We start from the raw sequence: 27589 nt of genomic DNA on the forward strand, positions 1-27589 counted from the left end.
GTGCTAGTCAGCATTGCTTTTTGTTCCTCTGTCTCTCTCCAGCTCTTTCGAGCATTTTCTTTGTTCTCTCTGCTGTTTGTCCATCCACGTTTGCTCTGCATCTCCTTTCCCTTCACTGTCCGTGTCCTGGAACCATTCTCCACTCCTCCTTTCAAAGTTGTTCAGGTGAGTGGAGGTCGAGATGGATACCTGGTGATGTTATGGAAATGGAAGTAGGTGATCTTGGCGAGGATACACACATACAGCACACAGAGATATGCCTACAGAAAATATACTCTCAGTACATACAGATATGCTTTCAGAACTTACACAGTGCACACAGATGTGTGCAGAACATATGTACATGTGTGTATAACATACAACACACATATGCAGAGAACATAAGACAGAGGCAACATACACACGTATACATACAGAAAATACACAAACACACATGAGTACAGAACATATAGATACATACACACTTACAGTACACAGATAGCCGTACAGAACATATACTCACACACAGTACATGCAAATATGCATACAGAACATATGCACACACCTGTACCTAACATATACCCACATGCATGCACATGGCACAGAAATATGCATACAAAATACTCACACTTACAGCATATAGGTATGCATGCAGAAAATATAATCACACTTTTCAAAAAAGTGATTTTATTGGCGTTTCATTATTTACATTAGTGTATAGGGAAAATAATGAGAAAAACATGTTGATAGAGTAACAGAAACCATGCTGTACTAATTGGAGCTACTCTGTGAGCTCCCCCAGGGTCGCTACTCTGCCATCAGCTCTGTTCCTCACGCCCGGGGTTTCACTCTTCCCCAGGTTGGGTTTGTAACCTGAGGGGGCTCCGAACTCTCTCAGGTCTGTTACCTTGCTCATGCTGGACGGGGGCTTCGAGACATAGTGCAGCAGGTCATTGGCATAGAGTGAGTTTCTACGCTCCCTGCCTCCTCTCCGAATACCTGTCCACCCCTTCACTGATCGAAGAGTGATGGCCAGTCGCTCAATTGCTGGTACGCACAGCAAGGGGGAACAACGGGCGTCCCTGACCCCTGCTTCTGTGCAGCCAGAAATGCTCCGGGTTGGCGGGTGTTCGTCCGCACACTCGCCCCGGGAACGCTGTACAAACGGTTCACCGACGCGGTAAACCCTGACCCAAACCGTTCTAGCACCTCCGTGAGGGACGTCCATTCTACTCGATCGAAGGCTTTCTCGGCGTCCGGGGAGACGATTACTTCTGGTGTCCCCTCTCCGGGTGGAGGAGAACACACAGATATACACACACAACGTAATCACGTTCAACAGTCGCCTGCTGTTCACCATTAGCTGCCTGCCCTTGACAAACCCGGTCTGATCTTCCGTCATCACGGCGGGCAAGCGGCTCACCAGAACTTCAGCGTCCGTGTTGAGGAGTGAGATGGGTCTGTACGACCCCCACTCCGTCGGATCCTTTGGGGATGAGTGAGATACACTCACACACACACACAGACAGTACGCCCAGATATCCATGCAGAACATATACTGCCACAAACACAACCCACAGTCTGTGTAGAGAGTGCTGCTGGGGTGAGAAAGCCTGGGTGTAGCTCTCCAGCTGCATAGCTGAGTTTTCTCTCCAGATTCCCAAGCTCTCTGTGCACGGACAATCTGGGAACATTGTTTGGGGGCAGGGCCTGACCGAGCCGGCAACACAGATCTAAAGAGACCCCCCCCCACACACATCGAGGCAGCCTTGCTCTCTCCAATACCACCCTAGCCAGCAGGTGGCTCTTACACACATGGAGCAAAAGTGCTGAATGCCAGGGGTGAGGTGAGGGTGACTGCCCCTGACATCAAGGCAGCATTTCACCAAGTGTGGCATCAAGGAGCCCGCGCAAAACTGAGGTCAATGGGAATTAGAGAGAAAGCTCGTAGCTGGCACAAAGTGGCAGCCGTGTGTACCATCTACTAGATGCACTGCAGGAATACCAAGACTCCTTCGGCAGCACCTTCCAAACCCACGACCACTACCATCTAGAAGGACAAGAGCAGCAGATACCTGGGAACCCCACCACCTGGCGGTTCCCCTCCAAGTCACTCACCACCCTGACTTGGAAATACATCGCCGCTCCTTCACTGTCACTGGGGCAACATCCCGGATTCCCTAACAGCACGGTGCATGTACCTACACCTCAAGGACTGAAGCGGTTGAAGAAGGCAGCTTCACCTCCACCTTCTGAAGGGCATCTAGGAATAGGCAATAAATTTACCTGGTTTAGCACACTGGGCTAAATCGCTGGCTTTGAAAGCAGACCAAGGCAGGCCAGCAGCACAGTTCAATTCCCGTAGCAGTCTCCCCGAACAGGCGCCGGAATGTGGCGACTAGGGGCTTTTCACAGTAACTTCATTGAAGCCTACTTGTGACAATAAGCGATTTTCATTTCATATGTATCCTGAACATATACATGAACCTATAGCACACACAGATAAACATACACAATGTATATACATACACACTTGGAATGTGCACTGATATTTATACTCAAGCACATACAGCGCACAGTTATATGTTGAGAACATATACATACAAATACTTAAAGATATGCCTATGGAGCATACACATATCTACAAATGTGTACAAAACACAAAAAAACTCCAAACATCAAACTATGAATGCTATTTGCAGAAGCTGCTATTTGCAGAAGCTGTACTGTACAAATGAGCTTTCTCAATTGCGAATGTTGAAACTTACCAGTATTTATTTACTGTCTCAATGAATGTTCATAGCTTTTGTACAAATGGGAGTCTGCTCTTGTAAAACATCTGATTAATGTATATTTAAAACATGTGTGCACTCAGCGGCTGTCACCATTTGTCTCAGAGCTGTGATGTCTTTTACAAACACCTTCAATACTTTCTTTGATCAATTATTTCTGGGAAGATTAATGTCCACGGCAGCTGTCAGTACTGTTGCCCTCCTTAAACACGGTGTGCACCCTCTGCTGGTGGTGCTCTGTTATGCCTGCAGCATCTGCTGCTGAGCTGGGACATTGTGCTGCTTCCTGATTTCTCCCCCCCCCCCCCCCCCCCCCCCGGTGTTGTTGGTCCCGGGGGAAACGTGTGGCAGTGGTTTTAATCGACTGACCATTCACCTCTGGGAGCTGGAGTGAGGGAAGGAGCAATCAGAAGCTGGTCCTTGCCAGGGGGCGGCACGGTGGCAGAGTGGTTAGCACTACTCCCTCACTGCGCCAGGGTCCCGGGCTCAATCCCGGCCTCGGATCACAGCCTGTGTGGAGTTTGCACGTTCTCCCCGTGTCTGCGTGGGTTTCCTCCGGATGCTCCGGTTTCCTCCCGCAGTCCACAGATGTGCAGGTTAGGTGGGGTTACAGGGATAGGTAGAGGGAGTGTATACCTGGCCTTGGTATACACTCAGCTCCAAGTGCTCAACAACTTGCAAATGATCGAACGTCTTTAACATAGTTAAATGTCCCAGAACTGCTTCACAGGAGAGGAAGCGGACAAAAGTTAAAGTCGGACAAGTAGATATTGGGACAGGTGACCAGAGTCTTGGCCAAAGAGGTCAGTTTTCAGAAGTGTCTTGCAGGCGGAGTGGGAGGGCATTCCTGAGCTTATTTATTCCTTAAGGTTTTTAGTTAAACACAGAAAGCTGTCCCGCAGGTGCGGAAAGGACAAATAAAATCCAGAGAGCGGCTCCCTTTCGGGCGGGCCTGAAATAGCCTCGGTGGGGGACTTGGTGGCGTGGGTCAGTCGGCGATACTGAACTTCGCCCCTTTCCCCACACCACTCCTCCCTATCTCACTCAGAGAGCTCCATTGCTCACTCACATCAGCTCCTCCTAATACTTGTTGGCTTTGAAAAGCCAAACTTTGGCTTCACAGCTTCAAAGCCTGTTAACTTATCTCACCTTCACTACTTGGCAATGACGTGCTGGGGTGGGTGAACGAGAGCAGAATTCATTTTTTCCAATTCATTTTTTCCAATTAAGGGCCAATTTAGCGTGGCCAATCCACCTACGCTGCACATCTTTGGGTTGTGGGGGTGAAACCCACACAGACACGGGGAGAATGAGCAAACTCCACACGGACAGTGACCCAGAGCCGGGATCGAACCTGGGACCTCGGTGCTGTGAGGCCGCAGTGCTAACCCACTGCGCCACCCTTTTAAGAACACATTTTGGTACATTCACACCAAACTAACTGGAAATGCCAACGAGTGAAAGCAAAAACTTCAAGATTAAAAACTGACTTCAGATTTACAAAATCAAAAGTCATTTCATCAAAGGCCTTTAAAAGTAATGTTTATTCTCCGATGGCTATAATTTCTCTGCTAATCAGTTAGACGGATCACATTCTTAAGGGAATCCTTATCTGGGTTTAGCCCCTTACTTAGTTTCATTGGTTCCAATTCTCAGCTGAGACCCACTTGATTCGTTCAGGAAAGTGTCAGTCACTTAACAGGCGATTGGTTAATTAGACATTAATCAATTACTCCAAATTAATTAACTGTCCCATGACTTTTGTCCCACGTTCAAACTCCCTACTGAGTCTGGTCTCAGTTACGATATTGTTTCAAGCTTGTCGAATGTACCTTTTATATCACATCAGAACTTGTAGTACATTATTCGTAACATTTGAGACAGTCATGGATAGTATTCAAACGATTATAACGTACTCATATTTCTACAAATTCAGTAATTTTCAAGAATCATTCTAGCTAACATTTTAAAGGACCTCCCTCTATAATTGTTGAATCCAACAGGCCCAAAGTGAAGAAAGGTGTAAGTTAAAGCCTAATGGATAAATATTTGACAAAAAGGGGCTGGTGAAGGATGCCGGAGGTCAAGTGGGGTCAGGGGTCTGTGACCTTTGACACCGGCCCAATTGACGGGGATTGCCCTTTCCTGCTCTGTGTCGCTGAGGCAACGGGAACGCGTGGGAAATGGGTATTTGGGAAAATCTGGCAATGGGATCTCCCCGAGTTTGTTTGATTGTCCGTCTGCATAATCTTAACTCCCGTTGTGTTCGGTCGTCTCTGAACTGACCGTACACGGACAGGAGCGTATCCGTAAACAGCCCTTTAACTAACCCATCCCATTCGTTAACTCCTCATTAAGATATCAGTGGGGAGAGAAGCCTGAGGTCTCCACAGTCACTCCCAGGCCAGAGCGTGCACCGCCCTCAGACCATCAATCTCATGGACACACTGTCCCAATCCAAACAGCCCACACCAGTTTAGGGAAGCTCAGTGCATTCCTGTTCTCCAAAAACTCAAATCTGCTGAGCTTCAAATGTATAAAATTACCCGCTAGAATTATAGAACGAAACAGCAAAATGCCCATATAGCAGGGTCTAAATTGCACCAATAATTTCCATTTATCAACATCATCTCCTGTAAATATAAGATGCAAAAACTACTTTAAATAATAGTTCTCTCCCACACATTAGAGTTTATTGTAGAGCGGTCGACATTCAGGGTTGAATTTGTAGGGCCCCTGATCTTCCAACACTCCATCTGGGGCACATACCCAGGGGTCATCGGTCAGCCACTGCCACTTCTTCAGTTGCCCCTTCATCCTCGCCAGTACGCCTGCGTAGCGAGGGTCCGAGGCTAGGTTGCGGGTCTCGGAAGGATTCTCCTGGGCGTTGAACAGCTCCCAGCGCTCCCTATAGTAATATTCCTGCAGGGATTTCTCCCAGTGGGTGGGCCGGCTGGACTGGGTCCTGTTCAACAAGTCTTGGAAGGTGGGCGAGAGGTAGAAATCCTGGTCGATGGGGAATGGCATCTTGAACTGAATATTGTGGACCAGTCGATACTGCAGGCTGTGCACGGCTCTCATTGGGTAATACATGGTGACCTCATGGTGACTCTGACTGGAGAATGCCATAGACCAGGGCTGCTCGCAGACCAGAGCGGGCAGAATCGACCGGCCCGTCAGTTGGACAACCTTATCCTTTCCAAAGATACTGTAGGTTGGATAAGGGATGGAGAACCAGTCGAGGACAGTTGGGGTTATATCTAGAGAGACAAACAGTAAGGGTTAGTACAGTTCCTGCACTCCTGAGGGGGCACTTTTCACTGCTCTTCCCTCCGACAGATCCCAGCAACATGCTAACGGGAGCCTCTACAGTGCATGTGGGCCTGGTGGCCATCCACTGGAACCTCAGGGAGGTTTACAGCTCAGAAACTGGCCTCCACTCCTGCTGCTCCTTGCGGTATTTACACCTCTCGCAATTGTAAGCTACATTCCCAACTGCTGCCAAACCCCTGTACCGGTGCCCACCCTCACTGCCATCCCCACCCTGCCTGGTGTCCACCTTCTCTACCAGCTCCATCCTTCCCCCACCCCCGTCTCCACCATTCACCTTCTCTCACTTTAGCCATCGGACCCCACCCTCACGGCCATTCGCCCCGGCCCGGCTCCACACCCTGACAGGTGTCTACATTCCCCACTAGCCCGGTCCTCCCCCCGCCACCCGGTATCCGTCAAAATCAGGCCAGGCCCAGGAGAGACAACGGAGCTCGGAGGGGATGCGGCACAGAGAAAACAATTCTGGGATCTTCCACGTCTACACAGTTCAGCAGCACCTTCTTCCACATGGGCCTCGCCACCTCTCCAACCTGCAGGGCCTTGCTGCATCGTCACCCACAGAGCCTAATGGTGGGGTGGGGAGGGGCTGAACCAGAATGTGAAGATGCGCTCCCAGAGGCTTATGTTGAACAAATAAATGTTATTAATTACACGGTTGCTTCATTAGCTGCATGCTTCGGGCTAGTCCATAGTACATTCTTAACTCAGAAAGCCCCTCCCTCTTCAGAGATACCCCCACACTAGGTGTTGATAGGTTGTTCAGACCATGTGACCCCACGCTAGGTGTTGATAGGTTGTTCAGACCATGTGACCCCACGCTAGGTGTTGATAGGTTGTCCAGACCATGTGACCCCACGCTAGGTGTTGATAGGTTGTTCAGACCATGTGACCCCACGCTAGGTGTTGATAGGTTGTTCAGACCATGTGACCCCACGCTAGGTGTTGATAGGTTGTTCACACCACGTGACCCGTAACTCAGTGAGGTTGGTCTTAAAGTGACAATCACCCCATCCATCCCCCCTTTAACTCCTTTTTACAATCCTTATTTACCAAATTACTTTCAACAGGTGAATGGAAAACACCATCACAAAGTCCGAGATATGATTACATTTGTACTTAATTCTGAAATTCAACTACCCACTATACACAAAGGTTCAATAATCATAACATCGAGGCTTTTTTTTCTTTCTTTTAAAAAAAAAATTTAGAGTACCCAATTATTTTTTTCCAATTAAGGGGCAATTTAGATTGGCCAATCCACCTAACCTGCACATCTTTGGGTTGTGGGGGTGAAACCCACGTAGACACGGGGCGAATGAGCAAACTCCACACGGACAGTGACCCAGGGCTGGGATCGAACCCGGATCGTCGGCGCCGTGAGGCAGCAGTGCTAACCCACTGCGCCACCGTGCCAGCCCCCATAAATCGAGACTTTGAGGTGGTTTTCTGTTTCTGGTCCTGTGGTATAATTCTGTAGTTTGAGAAGCTTCCACAGGATGGACGTTAACAGGGACTGTAATAACGGGAACCTCCTCTGTCGCAGGCGACCCATCACCATATCCTTCAACGGGTACATCAGTAGGTTGATAACAGGTCACTCAGGTGCTCTGCCGTTTACAGATTCGGAAACATTTCTCAATGGCAACCCTGACTGCTGGAGCGCCTCACTCCTCCACAATTCGATGAACGGTCCATCCCTCAATGTCTGCTTGGTATGAAACGCGTCCAGTCTCAAGACAATAATTCCTGGGATTCAACTTGGTCCACTACGGAGGTTTTTCACATGATTCGGGAGTGTGGCTACTCGTCCATCTGCATCATTCCGCTTCAGGAATCATTGCCTGATCGCCTCTGCTGTATCCTTTTGTTCCCTGGGTGACGGGGAAGGTTTCCTGCTTTGCAGCTGCGTCGGTAGTTTTGGCGCCATGGCCGGCTGGTAGTTCCCACCCTAATTTGAATAAAGCGCCATTGTGTGCGCTCTGCAGTTCCTGCTAATCTTTTTCAGCGCTTTCCACGGCCAGCACTTTTTCCGTTGCCCGTTTGAAATTTATGTTGACATCTGGTAGCAAATCGGTGGTGCACAGCGGTACTGCTCACGCCACGGACTAACCGATCCTGCAGCATATCGCTCAGGGCAGCTCCAAAACCACAATGCTCTGGTAATTGCTTTAGTTCAGCAATGTAAGTCGCGATCGATTCACCTAGGGCTCTCGCCCTCAAATTAAATTTGAATCACTGGATTGTGACTGATGGTTTGACCTGAAACTGACCCTTCACTAAATCTACAAGCTCACTGAACGGTGTGGAGTCAGGTGGTGAGAATGTTAATAAGGTTAAAGGTCTGACTTCCACAGATGCTCAGGAGAATTGCTTTGTGCTTTGCCTCCTCCCCTATTTCATTTACCTGGAACTAAAACCCGAGACGCTCAATGTATTGACCCCAGTCTTCCTGTGGAGAAATTGGATGAATCTATTCACCTGAAGAGAGGCATTCCGGAGAATATATTAAAACGCGATACTCACAGGTGTAGGGCTCGAGGATCATTTATCCTCGTCGCCAGATGTAATGATGAACTCCCAGAGATTTCTTCAATTGAACAAACACATTTTATTTATCTTTTAAAATAAATTTAGAGTGTCCAATTCATTTTTTTCCAATTAAGGGGCAATTTAGCGCGTCCAATCCACCTACCCTGCACATCTTTGGGTTGTGGGAGTGAGACCCACGCAAACACGGGGAGAATGCACATTTTATTCATATGGTTGTGTCATTAGCCTCGTGCTTCGAGCTAGTCCATGGTACACGCTTCCTAACCCTTCCATCTGGAGGTTCCCCATTCCAGGAGTGGATTGGTTGTTCAGATCACATGACCCTTACTCGGTAAGGCTGGTCTTAAAGTGACAATCACCACACCGAATGACCCTCTAAGGCAGGCTTATTGACGACACGCTAACGAGCGCTACGCACCTAGTAAGCTGACGTATGATTGGCTGACTTGGCCCCAGCGCGCTGTGTGTTCTGGCGAATGCACCAACATTGGCTCGGCGATACCGGCGTGGTACAGGTTAGTCCTTCCATTGGGGAACGGGATTCCGTTATCGGAGCTGTAAATCACCAGCGTGTCATTACCATGGCCGGCTTCCCTGAGCTCTCTCAACACCAACCCGATTCCTGCAGACAATTCAGAGCAAGAAGGGCAGAAGTCAGAAGGAGGCCATTCAGCCTCGTATTCCCGTGCTGGCCCTTTGATATTGCTAGTCAATTAGTCCCGCTCTGCCTCACAGCACCAGGGACCTGGGTTAAATTCTGGCCTTGGATACCTGTTGTGCCAGACAGGAATAAACAATCGTTACAGTTCATTCATGTGCTCTTTGAATGTTTCCATTGACTATCAACCGTCATCCCTTTAAGTAACGTTTTCCAATCCAACCTAACCAACTCCTGCCTTACACCATCATTGTTTCCTGCATTTAGATTCAAGACCCTAGTCTCAGAATCAATTACGTCACTCTCCACCTGGATGAAGAATTCGATCATATTATGGTCGCTCATCCCCAAAACTAGCGGCCTTGCAAAACTAGATTGCCAATTACTCCTTTCTCATTGCACAAGACCCAGTCTAGGATGGCCTGTCCGGAGGATAAAAGAAACTACTGAGGAGGCGGGAATCTGAAACAAAAGCAGAAAATGCGGGGCAACCTCAGCAGGTTTCACAGCCGCCGTGAAGAGGGAACAGAGCTAACGTTTCGAGTCTTGGTGACTCTACATCAGAGCTGGAGAGAACTGGAACTAGGATGAGATTTCTACTGTTGTGGGGGTGGAGGATGGAGCAGTCAGGCTGGTGCCAGTAATACGTGGAGTCTATGGAGAGAGTGACAAAAATATTGTGGACAAAAGGCAAAGGGAATGGAAGTGGTGGTGATCATGGCTAAGAAGGGTGCTGGTAGTGGAACATTAAGAGATCAGAACGTGTTAATTTCAAGGTGGCACAGTGGTTAGCACCGCTGCCTAACGGCACCGAAGACCCGGCTCGATCCCGGCCCCAGGTCACTGTCCTTGTGGAGTTTGCACATTCTCCCAGTGTCTGCGTGGGTCTCACCCCAGCAACCCAAAGATGTGCAGGGTGGGTGGATTGGCCGCGCTAAATTGCCCCTGAATTGGAAAGAAAAATAATTGGGTACTCTAAAAATTTTTTTTAAAGAATGTGCTAATGGCAGGATAAAGGTAAGCAGAGGGTCCTGGAACAAGGAACAGATAACCCTAATGGTGTGTGGGGTGGGGGGGGGGGGGGGGGGGGGAAGAGAGAGACAATGGTAAGAGAAACAGATCAATGGAAGAAATGAAAATAAATTGATCGAAATACAAGTGGGGTGAAGGTGGAGGAGAGAGTTTGCAGGCTGAGGGTGTTGACTCCATGTTAGGTCCGGAAGGCTGTAACGTGCCTAATCGGAAGGTGAGGTGCTGTTCCTCCAGTTTGCGCTGGGCTTCACTAGGTGAAGACTTCCTCACCACTGCGTTAATTTCCTCTTTGACTAACAATGCAAGCCTTTTTCTTTTGTCCGTCCTTCCCAAATACTGATTACCCCTGGATGTTCAGTTCCCATTCCTGGTCACCCTGCAGCCACATAATCCCGACTATATCATACCCATTTTACATCTATTTGCTCGATGGATTCATCCACTTCACTGCCAGTGTTCCGTGTGCTACTGCTTGGCTTTTTAACATTACCCATCCTGTTCCCATTATTTTTCACTCTGGTCCTTCATTTTTCTGCCTATCACTTTCCATATTCCCCTTTCTATCTTTTGTTTTTGTCCTTGATTTCACCCTCCTCTTGACTCCTTGCATAGGTTCCCATACTGCTGCCAGTTCTGTTTAAACCCTACCCAAACCACATTAGCAAATACTCTCCCGGGACATCAGTCCCGGTTGTTGCCCAGGTATAACCCGTCCAATTTGGAACGGCCCCACCTCCTCCAGAACCAATGTGGCAGGAATCGGAAACCCTCCCCCTCACACCATCTCTTCAGCCATGTATTCATCCGATATATCCTGCTATTTCTACTCTGACTAGCACATGGGACTGGGAGAATCATAGAATCCTTACAGTGCAGAAGGAGGCCATTCGGTCCATCGAGTCTGCACCAACCCTCTGAAAGAGCACCTCACCTAGGCCCACTGGCCTGTCACCCCTTAAGCCCACCTAACCACATCTTTGGACACTAAGGGGTAATTTAGCATGGCCAATCCACCTATTCTGCACATCTTTGGAATGTGGGAGGAAACCGGAGCACCCGGGAGGAAACCCACGCAGACGCGGAGAGGACGGGCAAATTCCACGCAGACTGTCACCTGGCGCGGTGAGGCAGCAGTGCTAATCACTGCCACCAGCAACAGTGCTAACCATCGTGCCACCGTGCCGTGTATAACACACGTGGGCTTTCTCTCCTTCTAGCATTGTTAAATCAGGGATAGTTTAACGGCTGCAGAAAGGCAGTTTGAGGGGGATCTGCCTACTGAGGGTAATATGAGCCGAAGTTAGAAATAGGAAAGGAGCGGTCACGTTGTTAGGAGTTTTCTATAGGCCCCCAAATAGTAATAGAGATGTGGAGGAAGAAATTGCAAAGCAGATTATGGATAGGTGTGGAGGTCTCAGGGTAGTTGTCGTGGGTGACTTCAACTTTCCAAATATTGATTGGAACCTCTATAGGTCGAACAGTTCGGAATGGGCAGTTTTTGTACAGTGTGTGCAGGAGGGTTTCCTGACACAATATGTGGATAGGCCGACAAGAGGGGGGGGCCACATTGGATTTGCTATTGGGTAATGAACTGGGCCAAGTGTTTGATTTGTTTGTGGGAGGGCACTTTGGAGATAGTGACCACAATTCGGTGTCTTTCACTATTGCAATGGAGGGGGATAGGGCCATACGGCAGGGCAAGGTTTATAATTGGGGGAGGGGTAATTATGATGCGGTTAGGCAAGAATTAGGAAGCATAAGATGGGAACAGAAACTGTCAGGGAAAGGCACAAATGAAAAGTGGACCTTGTTCAAGGAACAAATACAGCGTGTCCTTGATAGGCATGTCCCTGTTAGGCAGGGAGGAAATGGCCGTGTGAGGGAACCATGGTTCACAAAAGAGGTTGAATGTCTTGTCAAGAGGAAAAAGGAAGCGTATGTAAGGATGAGAAAACAAGGTTCAGTTGGGTCGCTTGAGGGTTACAAGGTAGCAAGGAATGAGCTGAAAAAAGGGCTTAGGAGAGCTAGGAGGGGGCATGAGAAGTCCTTGGCGGGTCGGATCAAGGAAAACCCCGAGGCTTTTTACTCTTATGTGAGAAATAAAAGAATGACCAGGGTGAGGGTAGGGCCGGTCAAGGATAGTAGTGGGAACTTGTGCATGGAGTCAGAAGAAATAGGAGAGGTGTTGAATGAATACTTTTCTTCAATGTTCACCAAGGAGAGGGACCATGTTATTGAGGATGAGTGTGTGATTCGGGCAGGTAGGCTGGAGGAAGTAGATGTTCTGAGGGAAGATGTATTAGCAATTTTGAAAAACCTGAGGGTCGACAAGTCCCCTGGGCCAGATGGGATATATCCTAGGATTCTTTGGGAGGCAAGGAATGAGATTGCAGAGCCTTTGGCTTTGATCTATGGGTCCTCGCTGTCCACGGGGATAGTGCCAGAGGACTGGAGAGTGGCAAATATTGTTCCTCTGATCAAGAAAGGGAATAGGAATGACCCTGGTAATTATAGGCCGGTTAGACTTACTTCGGTGGTCGGTAAGTTAATGGAAAGGGTCCTGAGTGATAGAATTAATGACCATTTGGAAAGATGCAGCTTCATCCGGGACAGTCAACACGGATTCGTGAAGGGAAGTCTTGCCTCACAAATTTGATTGAATTCTTTGGGGAGGTAACTAAGTGTGTAGATGAAGGTAGAGCAGTTGATGTCGTATACATGGATTTTATTAAGGCGTTTGATAAGGCTCCCCATGGTCAGCTCATGAAGAAAGTAAGGAGGTGTGGGATAGAGGGAAATTTGGCCAATTGGATAAGTAACTGGCTATCACATAGAAGACAGAGGGTGATGGTGGATGGAAAATGTTCAGACTGGAGACCAGTTACCAGCGGTGTACCACAGGGATCAGTGCTGGGTCCTCTGCTATTTGTGATTTTTATCAATGACTTGGAGGAGGGGGCTGAAGGGTGGGTCAGTAAATTTGCTGATGACACCAAGATTGGTGGAGTAGTGGATGAGGTGGAGGGCTGTTGTAGGCTGCAAAGAGACATTGATAGGATGCAGAGCTGGGCCAAAAAATGGCAGATGGAGTTTAACCCTGATAAGTGCGAGGTGATTCATTTTGGTAAGACAAATTTGAATGCGGATTACATGGTCAACGGCAGGGTGCTGAGGAATGTGGAGGAACAGAGAGATCTTGGGGATGTCCACAGATCTCTGAAGGTTGCCACTCAAGTGGATAGAGCCGTGAAGAACGCCTATAGTGTGTTAGCGTTTATTAACAGGGGGCTTCAGCTTAAGAGCCGCGGGGTTATGCTGCAACTGTACATGACCCTGGTGAGACCACATTTGGAGTATTGTGTGCAGTTCTGGTCACCTCATTATAGGAAGGATGTGGAAGCATTGGAAAGGGTGCAAAGGAGATTTACCAGGATGCTGCCTGGATTGGAGGGTAGGTCTTATGAGGAAAGGTTGAGGGAGCTAGGGCTTTTCTCATTGGAGCGAAGGAGGATGAGAGGCGACTTAATAGAGGTTTATAAAATGATGTAGGGGATAGATAGGTTCGGGGTGGGAGATAAAGGAGGGATGTCCGAGGTAGGTTCTTTACTCAGAGAGTGGTTAGGGTGTGGAATGGACTGCCTGCTGTGATAGTGGAGTCGGACACTTTAGGAACTTTCAAGCGGTTATTGGATAGTCACATGGAACACACCAGAATGACAGGGAGTGGGATAGCTTGATCTTGGTTTCGGACAAAGCTCAACACAACATTGAGGGCCGAAGGGCCTGTTCTGTGCTGTTCTACGTTCTCTGTTATGTCACAATTGACAAAACCATACCTCAAGAAATCATCTTTATACTTCTTTGTTCCAAGTTAAGCTTCTTTATTCAGGACCGTTAACCAGAGGCACTGGAACTCTAGCACTACCACTGCTCTGTCCTGTCCTGGACTCTCCTGAGCAGCTCTCTCCAGCAGATCCTGTCCAAGTAACCCTGAGATCACTATCTTTGAGGACCTCTTTTCAAATTACTTCCTAGCTCCCTATAATCTGCTATTAGACCTCATCCCTTTTTTTAAACCGGTGTTGGCTGTACCGATGTGCACTACAACCACTGGCCCTAGCACAAGGGAGGCAACATATCATCTGCAGCAGAGATATGGTGCAATGAATTTTATTGTTGCCGGTTTCCCCCCCGAGAGGCCGTTCCTCTCAACAGTACCCAAAGTGGCAGATTTGTTTTGCACGGGGAATGGCCACAGGAGATTCCTGCTCTGCTTGGTGGTCACCCATTCCGTTCCTACCTGTGGAGTCTGAGCCTGCGGTGTGACCACCTCTCTATACGTGTTATCCATGACCTCTCCACCTCACGGATGCTCCACAATGTCTCCAGCCGCCTCTCAAGATCCAAAACCCAGGCTTCCAGGAACTGCAGCTGGAGACACTTCCTGCACACATGCTGGCCCGGACACCAAAAATGTTCATGGCTTCCCACATAGAACAGGAGGAGCCCCCACCGGCTTTGAGCTCTAATGTCATGACTTACTCCTTTAAATTAAACCTTATGGAAGGCACTTGAAATCAAATATTATCAATTACTGTAGGGCCCTTCTTTCCAGTTCCGCATTATTACAGAATAATAGCCCTTACAAACTATAGACCACAAAATATAGACGGCTGATGGTGGTGTACTGTGACCTCACCTTTGTCTAGACGGCTGATGGTGGTGTACTGTGTCCTTACCTTGGTCTAGACGGCTGATAGTGGTGTACTGTGACCTCACCTTGGTCTAGACGGCTGATAGTGGTGTACTGTGTCCTTACCTTGGTCTAGACGGCTGATGGTGGTGTACTGTGACCCTACCTTGGTCTAGACGGCTGATGGTGGTGTACTGTGACCTCACCTTTGTCTAGACGGCTGATGGTGGTGTACTGTGTCCTTACCTTGGTCTAGACGGCTGATAGTGGTGTACTGTGACCTCACCTTGGTCTAGACGGCTGATAGTGGTGTACTGTGACCTCACCTTGGTCTAGACGGCTGATGGTGGTGTACTGTGTCCTTACCTTGGTCTAGACGGCTGATGGTGGTGTACTGTGACCCTACCTTGGTCTAGACGGCTGATGGTGGTGTACTGTGACCTTACCTTGGTCTAGACGGCTGATGGTGGTGTACTGTGACCCTACCTTGGTCTAGACGGCTGATGGTGGTGTAATGTGACCTTACCTTGGTCTAGACGGCTGATGGTGGTGTACTGTGACCTTACCTTGGTCTAGACGGCTGATAGTGGTGTACTGTGACCCTACCTTGGTCTAGACGGCTGATGGTGGTGTACTGTGACCTTACCTTGGTCTAGACGGCTGATGGTGGTGTACTGTGACCCTACCTTGGTCTAGACAGCTGATGGTGGTGTACTGTGACCCTACCTTGGTCTAGACGGCTGGTGGTGGTGTACTGTGACCCTACCTTGGTCTAGACGGCTGGTGGTGGTGTACTGTGACCCTACCTTGGTCTAGACGGCTGGTGGTGGTGTACTGTGACCCTACCTTGGTCTAGACGGCTGATGGTGGTGTACTGTGACCCTACCTTGGTCTAGACAGCTGATGGTGGTGTACTGTGACCTCACCTTTGTCTAGACGGCTGATGGTGGTGTACTGTGACCTTACCTTGGTCTAGACGGCTGATGGTGGTGTACTGTGACCTTACCTTGGTCTAGACGGCTGATGGTGGTGTACTGTGACCTTACCTTGGTCTAGACAGCTGATAGTGGTGTACTGTGTCCTTACCTTGGTCTAGACGGCTGATGGTGGTGTACTGTGACCTTACCTTGGTCTAGACGGCTGATGGTGGTGTACTGTGACCTTACCTTGGTCTAGACGGCTGATGGTGGTGTACTGTGACCTTACCTTGGTCTAGACGGCTGATGGTGGTGTAATGTGACCTTACCTTGGTCTAGACGGCTGATGGTGGTGTACTGTGACCTTACCTTGGTCTAGACGGCTGATGGTGGTGTACTGTGACCTTACCTTGGTCTAGACGGCTGATGGTGGTGTAATGTGACCTTACCTTGGTCTAGACGGCTGATGGTGGTGTACTGTGCTGCCAGGTCAGCTCGTGATGCCGGTGTGTCTGGTACAAAGTGAGGAACCTGAGGATAGGAGAGAGAGAGGGGCAGAAAAAGGGATAACAAATAGAATTTCTGCTAACACCTTGGTGGTACTTGCCCAGGTTCCTGCACCAACAACTTTAATCCTGAGGACAGCAGTGAGAGGGGTTAACCTTACCACGGGAAGTGACAGAAAACAGCCTCTCCACATCCCAGCAACACACGAACTCTCGTTAAATAAACTAAATGATAAGCGTTGAACAGTGACTCACAACACATCCGTATGGTCCGAAGAGTAAAGCTCATCTCCCCTCTCCCTGGGACTCTGACTCCCTATTGAGCTCTATCTCTCTCTCTATCTCTCTCTCTCTCCTTGAGTCAGCTGCCTTTATTAGCTGAAGGGTAGAATATAAGAGCAGGGGCTTTAGGACGGAGCTGTATAAAATGCAAGTTAGGTGACAGCTGGAGTACTGTGCGCAGTTCTGGTCGCCACACTATAGGAAGGATGTGATTGCACTGGAGAGGGTGCAGAGGAGATTCACCAGGACTTACCCTGGGCTGGAGCGTTTCAGCTATGTAGAGAGGCTGGATAGGCTGGGGTTGTTTTTCCTGGAGCTGAGAAGGCTGATGGGAGACATGATTGAGGTGTATAAAATTATGAGGGACATAGACAGGGTAGCTAGGAAGAAATCTTTCCCCTTATAGAAGGTTAACACCCATGGGGCACAGATTTAAAGGGCAGGAGATTTAAAGAGATTTGAGGAAAAGCTTTTTCACCCATAGATTGGTGGGAATCTGGGACTCGCTGCCTGAAAGGGTGGTCGAGGCGGAAACTCTCGCAACACTTCAGAAGTATTTAAATGAGCATCTGAATTTGCCACAGTATAAAAGGCTACCAACCAAGTGCTGGAAAATGGGATTAGAGTAGCATAGGCATCTTCATAGATCTTACAGTGCAGACGGAGGCCATTCGGCCCATCGAGGCTGCACCGGCTCTTGGAAAGAGCACCCTACCCAAGCCCACACCTCATCCTATCCCCATAGCCCAGTAACCCCACCAAACACTAAGGGCAATTTTGGACACTACGGGCAATTTACATTGGCCAATCCACCTAACCTGCACATCTTTGGACTGTGGGAGGAAACCGGAGCACCTGGAGGAAACCCACGCACACACGGGGAGGATGTGCAGACTCCGCACAGGCAGTGACCCAGCGGGGAATCGAACCTGGGACCCTGGAGCTGTGAAGCAATTGTGCTAACCACTGTGCTACCGTGCTGCCCAAATGGCCCCTGACAGACACGCGATCAATGACGGACACGCGCGCACTGACGGATGCACGTGCACTCAGTGTGAGTGTGTCACTCTCAGTGTGGCTGTGTCACTCTCAGTGTGGCTGTGTCACTCTCAGTGTGGCTGTGTCACTCTCAGTGTGGCTGTGTCACTCTCAGTGTGTGTGTGTCACTCTCAGTGTGAGTGTGTCACTCTCAGTGTGAGTGTGTCACTGTCAGTGTGTGTCACTGTCAGTGTGCCAGTGTGTGTCCGTGTGCCAGTGTGTGTCCGTGTGCCAGTGTGTGTCCGTGTGCCAGTGTGTGTCCGTGTGCCAGTGTGTGTCCGTGTGCCAGTGTGTGTCCGTGTGCCAGTGTGTGTACGTGTGACAGTGTGTGTCCGTGTGCCAGTATTCTTACCGTGACCTGCTCTGATGTGTAATGCTGTGGCTGCCAGTCTGGAATCCAGCCCATTCCACTCTCCCCATTCCCAAACTTCTCACAGAAGGGCCCGTACTGGGGGTGGGAATGTCCACACCGGTGCGGGTCATGGAAGGCAACGTAGAGGAAGAACGGCCTAGAAATAAAAAGCAGTGAGAGATAAACGGGGTCCCAGAGACACCGGGAGGATCGCCCAGAGCCCAACCCCCCAAACTAGGGTTCGGACACACTGCCCCCTCGTCCCCCGAGGCTGGCGTGAGATTTGGATCAGCGAAACTGGAGGTGCTGGGAGCTGCCTAGGTTATACCTGTCTCCGGTGTCGGGAGGTTATACCTGTCTCCGGTGTTGGGAGGTTATACCTGTCTCCGGTATCGGGAGGTTATACCTGTCTCCGGTGTTGGGAGGTTATACCTGTCTCTGATATTGGGAGGTTATACCTGTCTCCGGTGTCGGGAGGTTATACCTGTCTCCGGTGTCGGGAGGTTATACCTGTCTCCGGTGTCGGGAGGTTATACCTGTCTCTGGTGTCGGGAGGTTATACCTGTCTCCGGTGTCGTGAGGTTATACCTGTCTCCGGTGTCGTGAGGTTATACCTGTCTCCGGTGTCGGGAGGTTATACCAGTCACAGGTGTCGGGAGGTTATACCTGTCTCTGGTATTGGGAGGTTATACCTGTGTCCGGTGTCGGGAGGTTACACCTGTCTCTGATGTTGGGAGGTTATACCTGTCTCAGGTGTCGGGAGGTTATACCTGTCTCCGGTGTCGGGAGGTTATACCTGTGTGCGGTGTTGGGAGGTTACACCTGTCTCCGGTGTCGGGAGGTTATACCTGTCTCCGGTGTCGGGAGGTTATACCTGTCTCCGGTGTCGGGAGGTTATACCTGTGTGCGGTGTTGGGAGGTTATACCTGTCTCCGGTGTCGGGAGGTTATACCTGTCTCCGGTGTTGGGAGGTTACACCTGTCTCCGGTGTTGGGAGGTTATACCTGTCTCCGGTGTCGGGAGGTTACACCTGTCTCTGGTGTTGGGAGGTTATACCTGTTCCGGTGTCGGGAGGTTATACCTGTCTCCAGTGTCGGGAGGTTATACCTGTCTCCGGTGTCGGGAGGTTATACCTGTCTCAGGTGTCGGGAGGTTATACCTGTCTCCGGTGTCGGGAGGTTATACCTGTCTCCGGTATCGGGAGGTTATACCTGTCTCCGGTGTCGGGAGGTTATACCTGTCTCCGGTGTCGGGAGGTTATACCGGTCTCCGGTGTCGGGAGGTTATACCTGTCTCCGGTGTCGGGAGGTTATACCTGTCTCAGGTGTCGGGAGGTTATACCTGTCTCAGGTGTCGGGAGGTTATACCTGTCTCAGGTGTCGGGAGGTTATACCTGTCTCAGGTGTCGGGAGGTTATACCTGTCTCAGGTGTCGGGAGGTTATACCTGTCTCAGGTGTCGGGAGGTTATACCTGTCTCAGGTGTCGGGAGGTTATACCTGTCTCAGGTGTCGGGAGGTTATACCTGTCTCAGGTGTTGGGAGGTTTTTCCTGTCTCAGGTGTTGGGAGGTTTTACCTGTCTCCGGTGCTGTGCAGGAACTCCCGGACGAGCAGTTTGATTTTTGTGATATTCCTCCCCACCTGCAGGATAGAATGGTTTTCTTCCGTCTCTGAATAATCGAAGGGATAGACAGATTCGGGGCCAATGTGTTTCTTCCCGATTATTCCTGAAAATGAGTACAACTGAACGGTCAAAATAAATGAGGAGGCACGAGAGGAACAATGATCATTCGGGGCCAGACCGTACATATAGAAAAATAAATAAAACTACAAATTATAATTGAGACAGAAAACATAAAAGAGTATTTGTGAAGAGAGATTAATATTTGCAGCAAAGAGAATTTACAGTTCAACAAATTAACCGAGGAGCAACTTACAACGATGTCTTAAGCAGCGTCACATCTCCACAAGATTAGGGGATAAATACCTAACAATACACGAGAAACGGACGTGCCACACGCGGGGCAAACAGCGGGCAGGGGCATTCTACATGCAGGGCAACACACGGGGCAGGGGCGTGTCGCGTGCAAGGTAACATGGTGCAGTAACATGTCACATACAGGGTAACACACGGTGCAGTAACGCGTCACACCCAGGGCAACATGCAGGGCGGGAGTATGTCATTTGCTGTAAAAGAAGTGGGATTCAGGTAACATTTTAAACAGAGTGAATGTTGAAAGCATTTTAGAAATGGAGACTCTGACAATGTCCAAACCCTTACCTGTCCTGATCTGTGACTGTCTGAGCAGAAATGGCAAACTCCTGACAGTGTCGAAGGAATTGAAATGGTGAACAGTCTGGTGCAGTCCATACATCCCATTCTGATGCTGCAATCACAAACCCGAGACAATCAATCATCCTCGCATCCTCAAAACCTCTCTCCATTTCGATCAACGCTACGTCTAACCTGTCCAGTGAGGTACTGAGCTCCACTCAGTCCACAATCTTATTGCTTTGTTGTTAAACCCAGGCAAGCACTATTTCCAGGTCCTTGATGTTTGCTTTGACAAAGGGTGAGTGGGACTCGAAACGTTAGCTCTTTTCTCTCCCCTACAGGTGCTGCCTGAGATTTTCCAGCATTTTCTCTTTGGGTCCTTGATGGTGCCCGGCTCCTGCACACTGGCACAATTTTTCCCAGAGGGGGAATGAGCACAGTTAGGGTAGGAAGGAGTGGGCGACGCACCTCAAAATGGGAGGCTTCAAAAATCAATATTATAAATAAGTGTGGCCACGGAGGGGGTCTCCACACAGGGTGGCCTGCGTCCTCTGGGGGCGGGGAAGGAGGTCACGAGGCTGATTCTCTCCTCCCCGGGGTCAGGGCATCAATCACAACATCTCACCGAGCACAAAACTGCCATCAAGGTTGGAGGCCCAGGGCAGCGCGGTGGCGCAGTGGTTAGCATTGCTGCCTCGCGGCGCCGAGGTCCCAGGTTCAATCCCGGCTCTGGGTTGATGCGACCATCAATTCACTCGAAGACATGTGGAGAAGTAAACCGTGGTTTTAATCAGCTTAGAACTGAGCCTGCCTGTGACCGGTACAACACTGAAGGCGGCCCCGCAGGTCAGCAGCTCCTGTAAAGGGGGTGGAGCCATGGGTGGAGCCCGTACATGCCCCAACATATCCCCTGTGGGTGAAGCCACACAATGGCCCATAGGTGGAGCCCACAGGGTTAATAACATAACACAGTGCACTGGTGAATTATCAGTAATTATACATTCACCACATGGGTCACTGTCCGTGTGACGTTTGCACATTCTCCCCGTGTTTGCGTGGGTTTCGCCCCCACAACCCAAAGATGTGCAGGCTAGGTGGATTGAACACGCTAAATTGCCCCTTAATTGGAAAAATGAATTGGGTACGCTAAATTTATATTAAAAAAATAAAAAATAAAAATAAATCGAGGTGGAGGCCATTCGGCCCCTCAGATCTGCCCAGCCAGCCTCTTGTATCAAACTTGCTCGATCATCACCTCAACTCCATCGACCCAGCTTTACTTCACATCCCCAAAACCCCAACTGCCTCACTCTGAAAAAGGCCCACCTGGGCCCGGGCTGTTTGTGAACTGAGGGCTGCAAGTCTCTGATGTATGTCCCTGGTGCGGGTGACAGAAATACTGCTAGAACCTGCTTAAAGCATTCGTTATGTGAGCGACGATGAATTGGACGCCCTCCTTGTAGACAACCAGCAAAAGCTTTGACCCAACTTTCTGGGCTGCGGTGATCCGTTAACCACTGCAGTGACTGGAGCCGAAGGTTAACATTTAGTCAGTGAACATCCCTGTGCCAGGCCAGTTAAAATGGCAGAGGGTCGGGCGGTACGGTGATTAGTGGTTAGCACTGCTGCCTCACGGTGCCGAGGACCCGGGTTCAATCCCGGCCCCGGGTCATTGTCCGTGTGGAGTTTGCACATTCTCCCCGTGTCTGCGTGGGTCTCACCCCCAAACCCCAAAGATGTGCAGGTTAGGTGGATTGGCCACGCTAAATTGCCCCTTAATTGGGAAAAAAAAATTTAAATGGTGGAGGGTCAGTGAACGTACCTGTGACAGGCCAGTTAAAATGGCGGAGGGTCAGTGAACGTACCTGTGGCAGGCCAGTTAAAATGGCGGAGGGTCAGTGAACGTACCTGTGGCAGGCCAGTTAAAATGGCGGAGAGTCAGTGAACGTACCTGTGGCAGGCCAGTTAAAATGGCGGAGGGTCAGTAAACGTACCTGTGACAGGCCAATTAATATGGCGGAGGGTCAGTGAACATACCTGTGACAGTCCAGTTAAAATGGCAGAGGGTCAGTGAACGTACCTGTGACAGGCCAGTTAAAATGGCAGAGAGTCAGTGAACATACCTGTGACATGCCAGTTAAAATGGCGGAGAGTCAGTGAACATACCTGTGACATGCCAGTTAAAATGGCGGAGGGTCAGTGAACGTACCTGTGGCAGGCCAGTTAAAATGGCGGAGGGTCAGTGAACGTACCTGTGGCAGGCCAGTTAAAATGGCGGAGGGTCAGTGAACGTACCTGTGGCAGGCCAGTTAAAATGGCGGAGAGTCAGTGAACGTACCTGTGGCAGGCCAGTTAAAATGGCGGAGGGTCAGTGAACGTACCTGTGACAGGCCAGTTAAAATGGCAGAGAGTCAGTGAACATACCTGTGACATGCCAGTTAAAATGGCGGAGAGTCAGTGAACGTACCTGTGGCAGGCCAGTTAAAATGGCGGAGGGTCAGTGAACATACCTGTGACAGGCCAGTTAAAATGGCGGAGGGTCAGTGAACGTACCTGTGACAGGCCAGTTAAAATGGCGGAGAGTCAGTGAACGTACCTGTGGCAGGCCAGTTAAAATGGCGGAGGGTCAGTGAACGTACCTGTGGCAGGCCAGTTAAAATGGCGGAGAGTCAGTGAACGTACCTGTGGCAGGCCAGTTAAAATGGCGGAGGGTCAGTGAACGTACCTGTGACAGGCCAGTTAAAATGGCAGAGAGTCAGTGAACATACCTGTGACATGCCAGTTAAAATGGCGGAGAGTCAGTGAACGTACCTGTGGCAGGCCAGTTAAAATGGCGGAGGGTCAGTGAACATACCTGTGACAGGCCAGTTGAAATGGCGGAGGGTCAGTGAACGTACCTGTGACAGGCCAGTTAAAATGGCGGAGAGTCAGTGAACCTACCTGTGACAGGCCAGTTAAAATGGCGGAGAGTCAGTGAACCTACCTGTGACAGGCCAGCTAAAATGGCGGAGGGTCAGTGAACATACCTGTGACATGCTAGTTAAAATGGCGGAGGGTCAGTGAACGTACCTGTGGCAGGCCAGTTAAAATGGCGGAGAGTCAGTGAACATACCTGTGACATGCCAGTTAAAATGGCGGAGGGTCAGTGAACGTACCTGTGGCAGGCCAGTTAAAATGGCGGAGGGTCAGTGAACGTACCTGTGACAGGCCAGTTAAAATGGCGGAGAGTCAGTGAACGTACCTGTGGCAGGCCAGTTAAAATGGCGGAGGGTCAGTGAACGTACCTGTGACAGGCCAGTTAAAATGGCGGAGGGTCAGTGAACGTACCTGTGGCAGGCCAGTTAAAATGGCGGAGGGTCAGTGAACGTACCTGTGGCAGGCCAGTTAAAATGGCGGAGAGTCAGTGAACGTACCTGTGGCAGGCCAGTTAAAAAGGCGGAGGGTCAGTAAACGTACCTGTGACAGGCCAATTAATATGGCGGAGGGTCAGTGAACATACCTGTGACAGTCCAGTTAAAATGGCGGAGGGTCAGTGAACGTACCTGTGACAGGCCAGTTAAAATGGCAGAGAGTCAGTGAACATACCTGTGACATGCCAGTTAAAATGGCGGAGAGTCAGTGAACATACCTGTGACATGCCAGTTAAAATGGCGGAGGGTCAGTGAACGTACCTGTGGCAGGCCAGTTAAAATGGCGGAGGGTCAGTGAACGTACCTGTGGCAGGCCAGTTAAAATGGCGGAGGGTCAGTGAACGTACCTGTGGCAGGCCAGTTAAAATGGCGGAGGGTCAGTGAACGTACCTGTGACAGGCCAGTTAAAATGGCAGAGAGTCAGTGAACATACCTGTGACATGCCAGTTAAAATGGCGGAGAGTCAGTGAACGTACCTGTGGCAGGCCAGTTAAAATGGCGGAGGGTCAATGAACATACCTGTGACAGGCTAGTTAAAATGGCGGAGGGTCAGTGACGTACCTGTGACAGGCCAGTTAAAATGGCGGAGAGTCAGTGAACCTACCTGTGACAGGCCAGTTAAAATGGCGGAGAGTCAGTGAACCTACCTGTGACAGGCCAGCTAAAATGGCGGAGGGTCAGTGAACATATCTGTGACAGGCCAGTTAAAATGGCGGAGGGTCAGTGAACGTACCTGTGACAGGCCAGTTAAAATGGCAGAGAGTCAGTGAACATACCTGTGACATGCCAGTTAAAATGGCGGAGAGTCAGTGAACATACCTGTGACATGCCAGTTAAAATGGCGGAGGGTCAGTGAACGTACCTGTGGCAGGCCAGTTAAAATGGCGGAGAGTCAGTGAACGTACCTGTGGCAGGCCAGTTAAAATGGCGGAGGGTCAGTGAACGTACCTGTGACAGGCCAGTTAAAATGGCAGAGAGTCAGTGAACATACCTGTGACATGCCAGTTAAAATGGCGGAGAGTCAGTGAACGTACCTGTGGCAGGCCAGTTAAAATGGCGGAGGGTCAGTGAACATACCTGTGACAGGCCAGTTAAAATGGCGGAGGGTCAGTGAACATACCTGTGACAGGCCAGTTAAAATGGCGGAGAGTCAGTGAACATACCTGTGGCAGACCTGTTAAAATGGCGGAGAGTCAGTGAACCTACCTGTGGCAGGCCAGTTAAAATGGCGGAGAGTCAGTGAACCTACCTGTGGCAGACCTGTTAAAATGGCGGAGGGTCAGTGACCGTACCTGTGGCAGACCTGTTAAAATGGCGGAGAGTCAGTGAACCTACCTGTGGCAGGCCAGTTAAAATGGCGGAGGGTCAGTGACCGTACCTGTGGCAGACCTGTTAAAATGGCGGAGAGTCAGTGAACCTACCTGTGGCAGGCCAGTTAAAATGGCAGAGGGTCAGTGACCGTACCTGTGGCAGACCAGTTAAAATGGCGGAGGGTCAGTAAACGTACCTGTGACAGGCCAGTTAAAATGGCGGAGAGTCAGTGAACATACCTGTGACAGGCCAGTTAAAATGGCGGAGGGTCAGTGAACATACCTGTGACAGGCCAGTTAAAATGGCGGAGAGTCAGTGAACATACCTGTGGCAGACCTGTTAAAATGGCGGAGAGTCAGTGAACATACCTGTGGCAGGCCAGTTAAAATGGCGGAGGGTCAGTGACCGTACCTGTGGCAGACCTGTTAAAATGGCGGAGGGTCAGTGACCGTACCTGTGGCAGACCTGTTAAAATGGCGGAGAGTCAGTGAACCTACCTGTGGCAGACCAGTTAAAATGGCGGAGGGTCAGTGACCGTACCTGTGGCAGACCAGTTAAAATGGCGGAGGGTCAGTGACCGTACCTGTGGCAGACCAGTTAAAATGGCGGAGGGTCAGTGACCGTACCTGTGGCAGACCAGTTAAAATGGCGGAGGGTCAGTGACCGTACCTGTGGCAGACCTGTTAAAATGGCGGAGAGTCAGTGAACCTACCTGTGGCAGGCCAGTTAAAATGGCGGAGGGTCAGTGACCGTACCTGTGGCAGACCAGTTAAAATGGCGGAGGGTCAGTGACCGTACCTGTGGCAGACCAGTTAAAATGGCGGAGGGTCAGTGACCGTACCTGTGGCAGACCTGTTAAAATGGCGGAGGGTCAGTGACCGTACCTGTGGCAGACCAGTTAAAATGGCGGAGGGTCAGTGACCGTACCTGTGGCAGACCTGTTAAAATGGCGGAACGGCTGGGCGAGCAGCTGCTGACGGACGAGAAGGCATTTTGGAAGATGACGCTGCGTTTTGCCAATTGGTTGAGGTTCGGGGTCCTGATGGCAGTGTTGTTATACACCTCAGTCTCAAAGCCAGCGTCATCGGCTGTCACAGCACACACAATAGAGAGATTATTGAAAAGCAATCCTTGTCAGTGAGTACAATCCAAACTACGCTCACCAATCACATCCACCCACGTGGGCAGGTCAATTCCCAGTTAAAGTCTCACCTGAAAGATGAACACCCCCCACCCCAGCGCTGCACCCAGCACCACCCACCCCTGGCAGCACTGCCCCCCTCCACTACCCCTGGCCCCCTTCTACCACCCTTGGTAGCACAGCACCCCTGTGGGTTAAAGGGATATGGGGAACAGGTAGGGAGGTGGATTTGAAACCAGGACATGATCAGCCGTGACCTGATTGAATGGCGGGGCAGGCTCGAAGGGCCTGAATTGCCGACTTCTGCTCCTAATTCCTCTGTTGGACTCCAGAAAACCTGCAACACCAGATAAAGTCCAACAGGTTTGTTTCGAATCTCTAGCTTTCGGAGCACTGCTCCTTCCTCCAGCGAATCATGAGGAGCAGTGCTCCAAAAGCTAGTGATTCAAAACAAACCTGTGGGACTTTAACCTGGTGTTAGTAAGGCTTCTTACTGCGCCCACCCCAGTCCAACGCCAGCATCTCCACATCAGGACTCTGGAAAGTTAGCCTGGATTCTGGTGCTCGAGCCCAGGAGGGAAACTGGCACATTGGCAATTTCAGGGCAGCGCTTACGGGGAACAAAGAACAAAGAAAAGGTACAGCACAGGAACAGGCCCTTCGGCCCTCCAAGCCCGTGCTGCCCGTCTAAACTAAAATCTTCTCCACTTCCTGGGTCCGTATCCGTCTATTCCCATCCTATTCATGTATTTGTCAAGATGCCCCTTACATGTCACTATCGTCCCAGCTTCCACCACCTCCTCCGGCAGCGAGTTCCAGGCACCCACTACCCTCGGTGTAAAAAAGCAGATCAACACGAAGGGGAAGGGTATCGAAGGTGAATCCGATAGGGTGAGGTGGAGGGGGGTGGGAGTAGGTTGGAATGGGCCAACATGGAGCAGTTGGGCCGAATGGCCTGCTTCTATGCTGCGACGGCATTGTAAACATTGGAGACCATGGGGAGGGGGGTGGAAGGAGGAAAATATGAATGGTGCCACTCACCAATGATGAGGAGCACATTCCGCCTGTCCTGTTGCGCCCCGCAGGAATTAGCCACTGCTGTCAGTAACAGAATGCAGATTGGCAACATTCCCTCAGACACAGTGTAACTTCAATCAGGGGGATTGGCTCTGCTCCACTGGCTGTACAATCCCCGATTATCCTCTCTAACTGACCGTGACTCAACCACAAACTCAATAAAGCCCAAATCGAATCAACTTAATTGAAGCGATCCCCTCCCCTGGAAATCCTGCAATTTCCCGGAAGTGAAAGATACATTTTC

The 27589-nt window shown here is 50.1% G+C and overlaps 1 protein-coding gene across 1 annotated transcript; it reads right to left on the reverse strand.

Moving 5' to 3' along the window:
• Positions 1-649: 649 nt before the first annotated feature.
• Positions 650-27586, reverse strand: sgsh (N-sulfoglucosamine sulfohydrolase (sulfamidase)). The gene is made up of 8 exons (XM_072483658.1): positions 27310-27586; positions 26055-26215; positions 20413-20518; positions 19708-19858; positions 18133-18289; positions 16404-16485; positions 9073-9276; positions 650-6031 (listed from the first exon to the last, which is right to left on the reverse strand). Exons 1-8 carry the CDS (start codon positions 27395-27397, stop codon positions 5457-5459), a joined length of 1524 nt encoding a protein of 507 aa, XP_072339759.1. The 5' UTR covers positions 27398-27586; the 3' UTR covers positions 650-5456.
• Positions 27587-27589: the final 3 nt, after the last annotated feature.

This window comes from Scyliorhinus torazame, chromosome 18 (assembly GCF_047496885.1).
Source record: "Scyliorhinus torazame isolate Kashiwa2021f chromosome 18, sScyTor2.1, whole genome shotgun sequence".
Classification (NCBI taxonomy): domain Eukaryota; kingdom Metazoa; phylum Chordata; class Chondrichthyes; order Carcharhiniformes; family Scyliorhinidae; genus Scyliorhinus; species Scyliorhinus torazame.

Bases quoted from the DNA above. Each gene is read 5' to 3' on its own strand.
- sgsh (XM_072483658.1), bottom strand. From the start codon at position 27,397: ATGTTGCCAATCTGCATTCTGTTACTGACAGCAGTGGCTAATTCCTGC. The intron at 26,216-27,309 runs GTGAGTGGCACC...GTGCTGTGACAG, and splicing joins GAATGTGCTCCTCATCATTG to CCGATGACGCTGGCTTTGAG. The intron at 20,519-26,054 runs GTACGGTCACTG...TTGTGATTGCAG, and splicing joins TTTTAACAGGTCTGCCACAG to CATCAGAATGGGATGTATGG.